At 34.7% G+C, this 13,855-nt stretch overlaps 1 protein-coding gene across 1 annotated transcript; it reads left to right on the top strand.

The window, feature by feature from the left end:
- The first annotated feature begins 329 nt into the window (after positions 1-329).
- LOC139786927 (zinc finger MYM-type protein 1-like) lies at positions 330-2,621 on the top strand. Its single transcript, XM_071726030.1, has one exon. It carries the CDS (start codon positions 330-332, stop codon positions 2,619-2,621), a length of 2,292 nt encoding a protein of 763 aa, XP_071582131.1.
- Positions 2,622-13,855: the final 11,234 nt, after the last annotated feature.

Below are 13,855 nucleotides of genomic sequence, written 5' to 3' on the forward strand. Positions count from 1 at the left end.
GGTTTCCGAACGCAGCTTAGACGGTGGGGATTCCCACCTACGGTTGGCGGCGCCAATTTACAAGAATACCAAACGCAGCTGTTATTTTGTTTTATTCATTTGTTATTTCGAGTCAGATCGCGTTGTACAGCCGATGCTGAGTGCTTAGTAACTTACGACTGTGTTCGATTTCTAAACATAGCAAAATCATTAGTATACTAGATATTGAACAAATTAATTTACGTACTTTGAGTTGATAAGTTGGTTAAAAAATTGGTACATTAACGAAATACAGTAGACTCTGTATTAAGTAAGTTTACATTCTTTCTAATCGAGTGTAATCGAGTAAGATGAGTGACATAAGACGTTTTTTGTGTAAAAAACGCAAGACTGATGATACGACAGCGACACCCAGTTCCAGTACAGATCATCAAAAAGAAGATGGTAGAGACGAAGACGAAGAATCTCCGCTCAATTCTGATGCTAATCTATTGGATATTGGGTTATATTTAAATTCGAATTCTCATATTAATGACGAACTTCGTCTGAAATTATTGAGAGAGCCCTGGGTTCCTAGTCAAACGTACAATTTTAAAAAGGATGTAAACGTTGGCGCTAAACGAGCATTTCGATCTGAATGGCTTACAACCTACCCATGGTTGACCTACTCAGCTATCGCGAAAGGACCTCTATGTCGAGTCTGTGTCCTGTTTCGGCCTCCGGCTCAGCGCGGTCTACAAGGGCAATTAATCGTCTCTCCTTGCCTAAAGTATCACAAATTTCATGAAGTTGCACAGTCTCATGTAACAACCCAGTGGCATCGTGACGCGATTGTTTCTTCCAAAAATTTCGAGAAAATTATGGATAGGCAGCAACTGAGTGTTCATGAAGCTTTAGATTCGGCGTATCACAAAGAAGTTGAAGAAAACAGGGTGAAACTTCGATCAATTATATCAACAATTTTGTTTTGCGGACAGCATGATCTTCCAATTCGTGGGAAAAATGATGAGGGTTCTGTTTTCACAGATCTGCTACATTTTCGAATTGAATCTGGGGACAAGGTTTTGAAGAATCATTTGGAATCCGGAGCAAAAAACTCTTTGTACATATCGCATCAAATCCAAAACGATTTAATTCAAACTTGTTCTGATGTACTCAAAGGCAAAATAATTGAGGAGGTGAAGCGTGCATCTGTTTTTTCGGTGTTGGCTGATGAGACTGCTGATATTAGTGGTACAGAGCAATTATCAATTGGTGTTACGTATCTGCGTTGTGATCAAAAAGACAAAAAGCCGATAATTTGTGAAGAATTTCTGGGATTTGTACCATTGCAAGAACTAAACTCTAAATCCATTTCAGAAACCATTATTCGATTTGTAAAAAATTGCGATTTGGATTTAAACCGGCTCGTTGGCCAAGGGTATGACGGCTGTGCTGCAATGGCTGGTCACATAAGTGGTGTTCAGAAACTAATTAATGACAAGTATCCTATGGCGCTGTTCTTCCACTGTGCTAGCCATATATTGAATCTTGTCATCAATGACCTGAACGATGTCAATGAAGTGAGAAATACTGCTGGGACGACAAAGGAAATTATAAATTTTTTTAGGGAGGGTACTTTACGGCGGAACATGATTCCCAATATCCCTTTGTTTTGTGAAACGCGCTGGTCGGCAAAGTACAAGAGTATCAGAATATTTTCTGAAAATTTTTCGACAATTGTACGAACTTTAAAAAAACTTTCAGAGAACGCACCAAACTCGAAGACGAAGGTCAAAGCTCATCAACTCTACACGACTGCAACAACGCCAACCTACATTGTGACGCTCCTAGTCATTGCTATTTATTCCGCCAAACTTGAACCTGTGTGCAACCAACTCCAACAAGTAAACATGAACATAAAAACAATAAACGATCACGTGGCTAAATTAACAAATGTGCTTCAATCTCACCGCAATAATGCCTTAATACAGTTCACTACCATCTTTGAAAAAGCTCAACAAATTTGCGAAGAACTAGATGTTGAATTCAAACGTCCTCGAGTGGCTGCAAGACAGACTCAAAGATCGAATCAACCTTCTGAAAATGTAGAAGATTTCTTTAGAAGATCTATCTTCATCCCTTACTTGGACTCTATTATTTCTTCTCTGAGAGATCGTTTCTCTTCTACGCACGAAAAAGCATTTTTACTTATGCAGCTTCATCCAGATGCTATGAAAAAATTGGATAAAGTGTCATTTCTTGCTGTTGTAGAAGACATAAATAGTCTTTATGGAGATATTTTATCGAATTTTATCGCCGAGACTACCACATGGTATGAGATGTGGAAAAATGAACCAACCCCAAATGAATCCCTCGAGTACGCAGATTTGATTTGTCAAGCAACACCGTTCTACCCAGCTGTAGCTGAGGCAATCAAAATTGGCCTGACTCTTCCAGCGACAACGTGTAGCATTGAACGCTCATTCAGTACATTAAGGCGCGTCAAGACTTGGAATCGGTCTACGATGGGAAACGAGAGGCTAAGTGGATTGTGCATGCTCAGCGTTCATAGAAAAAGAGTGCAAGAAGAAACAGAATTCATTGATAATGTGACAAATGAATTTGGAAAGCAACCAAGACGGCTCAAGTTTTTGTTTTAATATTGATTTTTCTAAAATTGTTTCCTAAAGATTATTACAAATAATAATATTAAGTATTGAGTTTTTGTTCAATTGAAAAAATTATAGTCGATATTATTCTATATTACATAAATTCTTTTTTCCAGTAAATTTTTTCCCCGTCTCTTCCCCACTTATTTCATAGGCCAGGGGGGTGCAAGTGCACCGCCTTGCACCCCCTTCCCTGCGCCCATGAGCCTCAAGATGTAAGAAAGCAAATTAAAGAAAAATGAAAATTTTAAAAATGGCGCTCTCGATTTCTGTTGCGCAGTCGCTAAATACTTTTGCGCATGCGCACAATTTCTTGATATTCCGCAATATGCATAATGAAATTAGTTATGTTCCTTAGTAAATACTGTAGATAATTAGTTTTTAAAGGCGGAGCAAATTGAAACAAGAATAGAGCAATTTGTCTGTGCCTTGAGAATGTACAAATTTTAATGATTGATATCCCGCAAAATGCATAAAACAATAATTTTTATTTTTTTCTTAATAAATACTGTAGATAATTAGTTTTTAAAGGTGGAGCAAATTTAAACAAGAATGGAGCAAATTGTCTGTTACTACGTTTACGCAAGCGTTACTTCTGTAGTAACTTACGATAATTCCTTCGCGTAAACGGGATTTTGTAGTAACTTACGATAATTTACTCCGCGTAAACGGGTGAATTATCATAAGTTACTACAGAAGTAACGCTCGCGTAAACGTAGTATGTGCCTTGAGAATGTACAATTCTAATGATTGATATCCCGCAAAATGCATAAAACGATAATTTTTATTTATTTCTTAATAAATACTGTAGATAATTAGTTTTTAAAGGTGGAACAAATTGAAACAAGAATGGAGCAATTTGTCTGTGCCTTGAGAATGTACAAATTCTAATGATCAATATCCCGCAAAATGCATAAAACGATAATTTTTATTTATTTCTTAATAAATACTGTAGATAATTAGTTTTCAAAGGTGGAGCAAATTGAAACAAGAATGGAGCAATTTGTCTGTGCCTTGAGAATGTACAAATTCTAATGGATTGATAATTTTGATATCTCGCAAACTGTATAAAGCTAATTAAAGAAAAATGAATAATTTAAAAAATGGCGCGCTCGATTTCTGTTGCGCAGGCGCTAAATACTGCGCATGCGCACAATTTCTTGATAACCTCCAAACTGCATGAAGCAATTATTAACGTTTTTCTTAATAAATACTGTAGATAATTAGTTTGTAAAGGTGGAGCAAATTCAAACAAAAAAGGAGCAATTTTTTTGTACCTTGCGAATCTACAAATTCTAATAATTTTCGCTTATATTAACGTTTACATTGTTATTAACTTTATCATTTATTTATAAAAAAAGTAAAATGGAGCAAATTATGAAAAATGCATATTATGAAGGAGCAAATTAAGCAGATTTTTTTCATGTATCGTAAGTTTCATTACTGTAGAGGTCGCTGGCTGGGAGCTTGTGGGTCCGGTGGTCTTTCGCGCCGTGTCTTGTCACGCGATTCGACTCATCCCACTCTTGAATGGCGTCCGGGTGCGTCTCGAGTTTTACACAGGGTGTGTCGCGCGCGAAAATAAAGAAGCGCACTTCCCTTGCTATGCGCGTAAAAGCAGTTCCCAGAGCGCACAAGAGGAAAACAAAAGTATGACTTAATACGAGATAACATTTAGGCGGCCTTTATTATGATAATCCACATAGCGCCCTGGTCCAACGACCCCCCAAGGGAATCGGGCTCTTCTTCATTCTCCCCTGTCCCCCTCGCCATCTTTCGTCCGGGTTACGTGCGGCTGTTCCGCCGGGCGGTGGTATTATTGTCCTGCAATACAGGTTCACCCCTATTTATCTGCGAAAAAGGGAGAATTTCTCTTAGCGGCAAACGAGTTTGCGAAGGAGAGCGAGAAGACTCGCTGGGGGTCTGCCGGGAGGACCCCACGGTTAATGCCACGCTGTTTATGCTGGCTTGCGCAGGGGGGAGGCCCTCCTGAGAAAAATCTTCCTTACTGTCTACACTAGTGGTGTGGATCGCCGATATTAACGTGGGAAACAAACCGAACTTGTGCGGTACGGTATCATTAAGTATTGTCGTCAGAAAAAATCGTCGTCCGCTGCCTTGCGCCCCAATGCTTCTCTGCACATGTTGGGTTACATGTATCTCTCCTGTTGTTAGTATGGTAAAAGTACGTGTTATATTGACAATGTTTGCCGAAAATAATTGTACTGCAAATGCGATTGGTCATTTTCAATGGACTAATCAACGATTAAGTTAATTGGAGTTTGGTCGAAGTGGCCCTAAGTATCGGTAATAATTATATAAGTAACATGATTTAACAATAGCTTTCAACTGTTAAGCGGGGAACATAGACTTTTGCATAACGCATAATACGTAATTAAGCATAAGAAAACTGATTGGTCTATTTCTTTATGCATATGTATATGGACCAATCAATCTTCTTATGCTTACGCATTACGCGTTATGCAGAAGTGTGTGCTCCCCGCTTTAATGTTACGCTTTAATGTTATATCAAAAATATAAATTCGACCATTTTTAAATTTCCATATTGGTTCCATCATTTCAAATTTATTAACTTTGACATTAAATTAGTATTCAGCGACCTGAAAAACCCTTAGAAAAATTTGAATAATATAATTAAAAAATATTTCAATATGTCAAAACATACTAAAATAGTCCTTTTTTGCAACTTTAATTTCAAATTTTTCAAAATTGTGACGTAATAGAATAATTTGGTAAACGAGATCGTATTCAGCGTCCAAAAAAGTGTAAGAAATGATTATTCTCGTTCTTATGCTAAAAAAATAATTTTTTGTTGAACAGTGTAATAAGTGTAATACCCGCAGAGGTAGATAGAGCGAATTAAACTAAATATAAAAGTCCTGTACCGTTTTACGATTATCACAGTAAATAATGAGTTATTAATTAATAAAGATCTGCGAATCAGCGTGCGTTCGTGCAACTTAGCGAAAAGAGACAGCCCAGTGGGTCGATTACGGTTCTTGAAACGAGGTAAAAATTACAAAAGTGAACAAATTTACTAGACTCGACCAATGAAATCATAGATACTGTAGTGAATTTCTTTCACTTTTGTAATTTTTACCTCGTTTCAAGAACCGTAATAAGCCCCCAGTATTTGCTATGCGCATGATTCTAGGCCCAGCTAGGACCAGCGTCATGCGTCGCTTATATATTTAATCTCAGTAAAATCAATCTCAACAATCTCAGCAAAAAGTGACGTATATTGAGAACACTACAATTTTTGCATTTTTAGCCTTTTTGGATTCCATAAGATCACTATGGCTTTAACTGCATAAAAATAAACTAATAAAATGTTTTTGATAAGTGTTAATAATATTTTACATACTCTTTATGCATATTCTTAGTTTTGCCATTAAAAATGTCGGACGTGACTGTTCACCAAATCCATACTTAAGAAAATAAAAATTGTAAATCTAAATAAAATAAAAAAGTTATCAAAGAACAATGATTATGGTACAAAAAGTGAGAAAAATCCGTTAAAGATATATTTTATGCATAAATGTTACAATCTCGGTAAGATATTATTTTAAAAAATTCGGCATTTGACATGTATTAGACGTAGCAACAACGCTTTTTTCTTTAGTTAGTAACATCTGCTTGAATATATGTCACTGAGTCTGATCGATTCTTGAAAAGAAAAATATTTCCATAATAAGAAAAAACAAGACTGCTATGATACACAATCAAATAAGAATATAAGCCGTTTTCGGTCTAAGCTTAGATCTTAGGCAGCTCAATATTAATTTCCGTGTATATGTATTATTATATAATGTATATTATTATATAATACATATACATATATATTCCAACTTATTACTGCGCGCTGATCACAGTCGGACTTGAAACACAGCTATCGTTGGAACATTAACAACCCTTCCCTCCCCAGAATTAAATCGACGCGATTTAATTATCTAAAAACTGTAAAAAATTTATTGCGAAAAATATTACCTATATATATATATATATATACATACCTTGAGTCACCCCAAAATATGTCTCTTCCTCTGGAGCCTTTATCGGCCCCAAGAGGACGGGATGTATCGGAACATATGTCGACAATACGATCTTAAGGCGTCGCAACAGTTCATCCATGTCACCGGATGCTGCCCACCGCTCGCCCACCTTGCGGAAGCGCCTCAAGCGCCTAGCCCACGAGAGGAAGTCGATAGGAGATTTCTCCTTGATCTCTTCCGGATGCATCCATGCCATCTTGATCTTTTTGGCAAGGTAATGCGGGCTTCTAGAGGGTTCAAAGACAGGAGCCTTCTTCCGGAGTGGGATCTTCTCAATCTCGCGAAGATAGGTCTTAAGGAAACCTGTCCTCTTGCCAGCTACATCGGCAAGGAGCAGCTTGAAATTGTATATATATATATATATATATATATATATATATATATATATATACACACACGGAAATTAATATAAGGCTGTCAAAGATCTAAGCTTGGACCGTATGGCTTTTAATTCTAATTTGATTGTATATCGTAACGGTTCTATTTCTTCTATTATTTTTTATTTCTTAATTTTTCACGAAATTAGCAATAACAACAAATTACATTTTTATTGAATTAGCAAATTAGTAATAGTGACAAAAAATTATCTACTAATTACATAAAAATTAATATTTAGGTAAAAGTGAATTACAGATTACTTAAAGAATTGGTAATTTGTCAGAGGAAAATGTATGGGTGTATTGAAATTAATGAGCGGTAAGTAGTGTATACGTTTAAAAATTCATGTTTTGCTTACTTATAGAGGAAGCTTTGTTTTCGTAAATCTCGTGTATGGATCTTTGATCGCGTATAAAGCTAGATCTAATCAACTAAATCTTAAAAAATTATATATAAAATAGGGGTAGAAAAGACTGAGGAAAAAGTTGTTTTTTTAGTTTTCGATGCCAATATGTTCTGAATGTTCTAAAACGTCGAAAAATCGCATTACAAATAAATGTCCGTATGTGTGTATATACCCACTCGGCATGTAATATTTCAGAAACATTTCTGCAAAATTTCATTTGAAATATTACACCTTTCATCGATATTTCAGAAATATTTCACGACCGTTTCTACATCATTTCGGCAATGTTTCAATGTCCGCAATTATTTCAAATGCAACCTTGCTGAAAGATTTCGGTAATATACTGAAATATTTCTGAAATATATCTACGAAATATTGCAGAAACACTTCAGAGATATTTCAAATACATTTTACACTGAGAAAAATGTTTTGTATTAGCAAACAAAATTTTGTTACTGACGCAAAAACTATTTGTTGATATGTGAAAAATAAAATATTTTGTTACCGGAACAAAAAAAAATATATTAAAGCCATGTGCGTATAGCCGCTGCGCGTTTGTCCGAAATCCGCTCTCTCAGCCGGTCACCTATCCAAGTAGTATACCGGCACCTTGTTGCTTGACATCGATGATTGAACAAAACTGACTTTTTATTCATTTCTATATTTTTTCCACATATTTGTGCTATCACACTCCAAAGTATATAAATATATTATTCTAAACATATTTTATATGAACAGGGCAATGAATATATCTTAACATACAGGATCAATTGTATCACATTCAAGAAACCACCATTTGAAAAATTTGACCCTGGCTACGATAAACATCAGTGAACAATATATCATAAGAAAAACTTTGCACAAGATACTAAAAGATTGGAGAACATCTTCCCTTAACTTCTATTGACAGTTTTCTTACTTTTGAGGAAATGCTAAAAGATGACCAAGAAGCTTTTACGCAAGTCATAAGTAAAACTGCTTATTATTATTAAATTATAACCTTTCTCTTATCTAAACTATATTGAATTTTTTCTTGTTTTAGAGACTTTTAAACAACAATCCCTTGTAATACAGAGAAAGACTTGGAACACTATAATGGAATGGCTTATAGCGAATTCGGTTGGACACACCAGTGCGCACTCAATGCACATTAAAGCTGTTGTACACTGATTTAATCTCTAATATTTAAAGTAAAATGCAAATATTTCGACTGATAAAATGCCTAATACATATTTTAGTAAATAGTACAATAAAAAATATTGAGGATTTCGTGACTTAATCCATTTATATTAAACATACACTTTACGTTGATTTGTGTACGACGGCGTTAATGTGCACTGAGTGCGCACTGGTGCGTCCAATCAAATTCGCTATTAGATTTGCAAACACCTGTAAACAAAGAAAAAAATCTTAAAAGGTAAAAAAGTAACATAATGTATTTTGATACACAGAATGAATCACTGAAGATGTTACTAATATTTCTGAAATTGAACGAGAAATTCTTATTTTCCAGCAACTGTTTGGTAAAGATCCGGAAAGATTAATAATCTGTTTAAAAGGAAAGAATAAGAATAAGTAATTTTTACTTCGCCAGAGAAAGAATAAGAGTTTGAAAAAAAATAGTAAAAGAGTTATATTGAACTAGAGCACCTGTATCGCATTGCCTAAAGAAGAGTTAAAAGGCACCTTAATTTCCCTTATCCGAAGGCTGACTTCAAAAACTTCCCTTCCTAGGATCAATACTTTCTGAGATAATTGGATTAGATAATTGGCACATGAAATAAGACTCATAATAAAACTTATATATGTATATGTATATATATTTGTTCATATAAATAAAACTACTTTTTTATGATAATTAGTGTAGTGCATATTTATTGAAAATAAATACATATTGCCTGAAATGAAAACAAAATATCAATAACAACTTTAAATAAATGTTAGAATTAATATTACGGTAATCTTAATATAATATTGTAATAAAGTTGATAGTACGTTTAAATTTTTATCTCAAACACATTACAGGAATGATAGAAAAACCTTAGCGCAATGTTATTTGCAACGTTATGGCACTCCCATTTCAACATTACTGAAATTTCGGAATCGTGGGCAAAGTATGTTCATAATGATGTTCTATACAACATTAAAAACTACATATTTAAGAACATTACAAGTTCTAGAATATCGTTGCAATAACATTGTAATAATGATTTTTTGCTTACTGGGATAAGAATGAAAGAAGCGTCAGAGTCAGAGGATCACCACTACCCTGTTTGATCATCGATGTCAAGCAACAAGGCGCCGATATACTACTTGGATAGGTGACCGGCTGAGCGAGCGGATTTCTTCGGACAAACGCGCGGCGGCTATACGCACATGGCCTTAATATATTTTTTTTGTTCCGGTAACAAAATATTTCATTTTTCACATATCAACAAATAGTTTTTGCGTCAGTAACAAAATTTTGTTTGCTAATACAAAACATTTTTCTCAGTGTAAAATGTATTTGAAATATCTCTGAAGTGTTTCTGCAATATTTCGTAGATATATTTCAGAAATATTTCAGTATATTACCGAAATATTGCCGAAATCTTTCAGCAAGGTTGCATTCGAAATAATTGCAGACATTGAAACATTGCCGAAATGATGTAGAAACGGTCGTGAAATATTTCTGAAATATCGATGAAAGGTGTAATATTTCAAATAGAATTTTGCAGAAATGTTTCTGAAATATTACATGCCGAGTGGGAGGTAAAACAATAAGTCACAAAAAAGTCAAAATGACGATTTTGGTTCATTTTATTATCATTTTAATGTCATTTTGATTTCATTGTAACCTCTGTTCTACCTGAGTATTAATTACAATTACTTTTAAAAAAGCTTGTAAACCGTTTTGAAACTTAACGTATATGTTCATATATCTAAAATCTATCTTCTATGTAAATTTCATTAACTTGTTATCATTTTCATCTATAGCCAGTACAACCTTGAACCACTTTTATTTACTCAGCGCTTTTTCCAATGTCTTGCCATAGCAACCGTAAATGTCGGGCTGGCTTAGTAATACAAACCTTTTTATGAGTATTGCTTAGTTTATTTTTTCCTTGAGTGAAAGATAACTGAAAGATATTTCACTTTTTGAAAGAATACTGAACGTTTATCTCATGTAACTTTGAAGATATTTTTTAAATCGTCCGTGCAATCAAACTTTTCGCCAATTTTAATTATGGCCCTTGCAATTCTTTCTCGCACTTTCTTTCTTTACTTTCTTCTCTTGAAGATTTTTGATTATTTCGAAGTTATACACACTACTATTATAAGCCATTATAAGGCATTACGGCATTACTGCCTCGCATATGTGGTAGAGACGTTGTCATGGAAACGTTAGAAATATTCCAAATAATTTTCTTGTAGTGCTAGTAGAGTCCCAGGAAGTAAGAGTCTGAACGATTGTGGTCCAACTTTTGATTCATATGCAATGGCAGCACCAATCAGATGAAATGCAGTAATCCGATAAAAACAGTACGTGAAATCCACGTTATTGCTATGTGAATCAGCATCGTGGAATCCACGTGGATATTCGAGTGAACAATCCGCTCAAGAACGATACTATATCCACGTGGAATGCACCCATAGTTTCACAAATTTTCCACGTAAATTTTAGTTACATAATGAAGTGGATTTCTTCCACTCCATACACACCAGGTTTTAAGAAGTCACAAAAATAGAGAAAAATCTACTAAGTACAACTAACAGTAAGGGCTCAGACACAATGAGAGGAATAAGGAACAAGGAATTAAACATAAAGAGAATGCCGTGTCTTGAAAAAAGAGAGAAGCTGTCTTGAAAAAAGATGCGACTACTATGTTTAATTCCTTGTTCCTTATGCCTCTCATTGTGTCTGAGCCCTAACATGTTAGTTCCCGGGAAAAAAGATTATATATAATTATATATAAATACATATATAATCATATATAATCATATATGAACATATATAATGATATTATACATATGTAAATATATATAATCATATATGACTATATATAGTCAATATATAAAAAAAGAACTGTTAACTTCGATAATAAAGCATTGATAAATTAAGATGTATATTTTTTCAAAAGCTGTAGAATCAAAAGTGAAATGATTTATTCCATATATTATAACTTGGCACTGCTTGACGTAAGACAGTGTCGTGTCTCTTGATACCGTTTTTATACCACTGTTCGTCAAATTTTAAATACGAGAAACGAATCTTATCGAATGCCATCTATTGGATAATCCGAATTTAAAGTTTAAATATGATTATATATAATCATATATAATCTACATGGATAAATGCTTATATATATAATTTATATATAAATTATATGAACTCATATATAATCATGTCAAATTGTATATGAAACATTTATATATATTTAAATATATTTTAATCGCCTGTATAATTATATATAATCATATATAATCATATATGATCATATATATCATATGTAAGTACGAAAATTTTGCTTTTAATATATAACGCTACATGAAATTATATATAATCATATAGGGTTATATATACTTCCATATGAATCTTATATGTATCCATACATGAGTGCATATATGATCTATTGTTCATATCTAGTTATATTTGCCCACACAGCAAAATATATCTGAGATATAGCCAGATATCTTTATGCCTACAATTTTAAGTCAAATCTAAGATATCTTATTTTCAGATATTTACAGAATATCTACAGGACATCATTACTCGATATCACATTATATCTTTGAAAAAGACATCTCTGCAACATTTGCATTCGAATATATGGCCGATTCATAGTTATAGCTCTTATATTTTATAAAGATCAACTCAAGTTTATTCGTAGCCAATAAAACAATCCTAGAGGACTTGGACGCCGTACCGATTCGTCCCGGCGAAAGCCACGCGCCGCGAGGGAACTTAGAAAATTTTCACTCGGACGGCGCCGGAGATAACGACCGCGGCGCGAAAGCAACTCGCCGCGAGGGGACTTAGAAAACTTTTGCTGGGGCTGCGTCGGAGGTAACGACCGCGGCGTGAAATCAACATGCCGCGAGGGGACTTAGAAAATTTTTGCTCGGGCGAGCACTAGTAACATGTGCTGCCGCGACGCGGCTAGGTACATGCGCCAGTACCTTCTCGTAAGCAAAAATCCTTATGCACTAGGATAAAAGGCGAGCTGTGAGATACTTGGCTCTAATATTTTTCGTGATACCTCCGAGATATCATATAGTGCAGAGATGGCAAAATGCAAAATATTGGAATAGTATCGAAGCATAATTTTGAATTTATTGCGAATTCTTATAAAAAGAACTTCTTTTATATTTGAAGGACTCAGAATTGATGACATAAAAATGAATTTCTTATGAGCTCTTAAGAATCATTTTAGAAGACAGAATAAATACGGAAAAAGAATTAATTTCATAAATCAAGAATTTAAAAAAAATTCTTCTTTTCTTCTTGCTATTTAGGTTGTATGTAACATATCTGCTTTTAAATGAGGCATAGATATCCGACATATATGCAAAATCAGATATCATATCTGAGATAAAATTATCATGGCTTTTTATAATCTTGGAGATGTCTCTGAGATATTCTCATGATATCTTGCGCAATCAGATATTCCGTCATTCAGATATCTTCTAGATATCTTGGTGATATATTTTGCTGTGTGGGTTGGAATTATATGTGCCCATATATAATGATATATGGACCCATATATAATTTTATATAAAGCACCAAATTTCATATATATACTATTATTATAAAGAACAGAGTTTGTCGGTTTGATTGTTTGTGCTCGATGATCTCGGAAACCAATGGACCGAATTTTTACTAAAAATATATGAAATTGTGTGTATAGTTTTTTGTTACCGATTTTCTGGAAACCGGTTTTTTTAATTTTTGTAATTTTTCGAGAAATAATTGACCGAATTTTAAAGAATTGTATATAAAACGGGTAAAATTTTTCCCGGGGAGTGCCATAAAGTGTATAATTTTTCGTTACCGATCTTTTTGGAAACCGGTATCTTTTTGGAAATCGGTTACGAAATTTTTCCAATTTCCCGAAAGAGAGAGAGAGAGAGAGAGAGAGAGAGAGAGAGAGAGAGAGAGAGAGAGAGAGAGAGAGAGAGAGAGAGAGAGAGAGAGAGGGAGGGAGGAGGGAGAGGGAGAGGAGAGGGAGAGGAGGGAGAGGAGAGGGAAGGAGAGGGAGAGAGAGGGAGAGAGAGGGAAAGAGAGGGAGAGAGAGGGACAGAGAGGGACAGAGAGGGACAGAGAGAGGGACGAGAGAGGGAGGGGGAGGGAGGGGTTGGGAGGGGAGGGAAGGGATGGGAAAGGGAGG

The sequence above is a fragment of the Temnothorax nylanderi genome, unplaced genomic scaffold (assembly GCF_030848795.1).
Source record: "Temnothorax nylanderi isolate EJ_2023f unplaced genomic scaffold, tnyl_v1.0 TNYL_tig1197_pilon, whole genome shotgun sequence".
Classification (NCBI taxonomy): domain Eukaryota; kingdom Metazoa; phylum Arthropoda; class Insecta; order Hymenoptera; family Formicidae; genus Temnothorax; species Temnothorax nylanderi.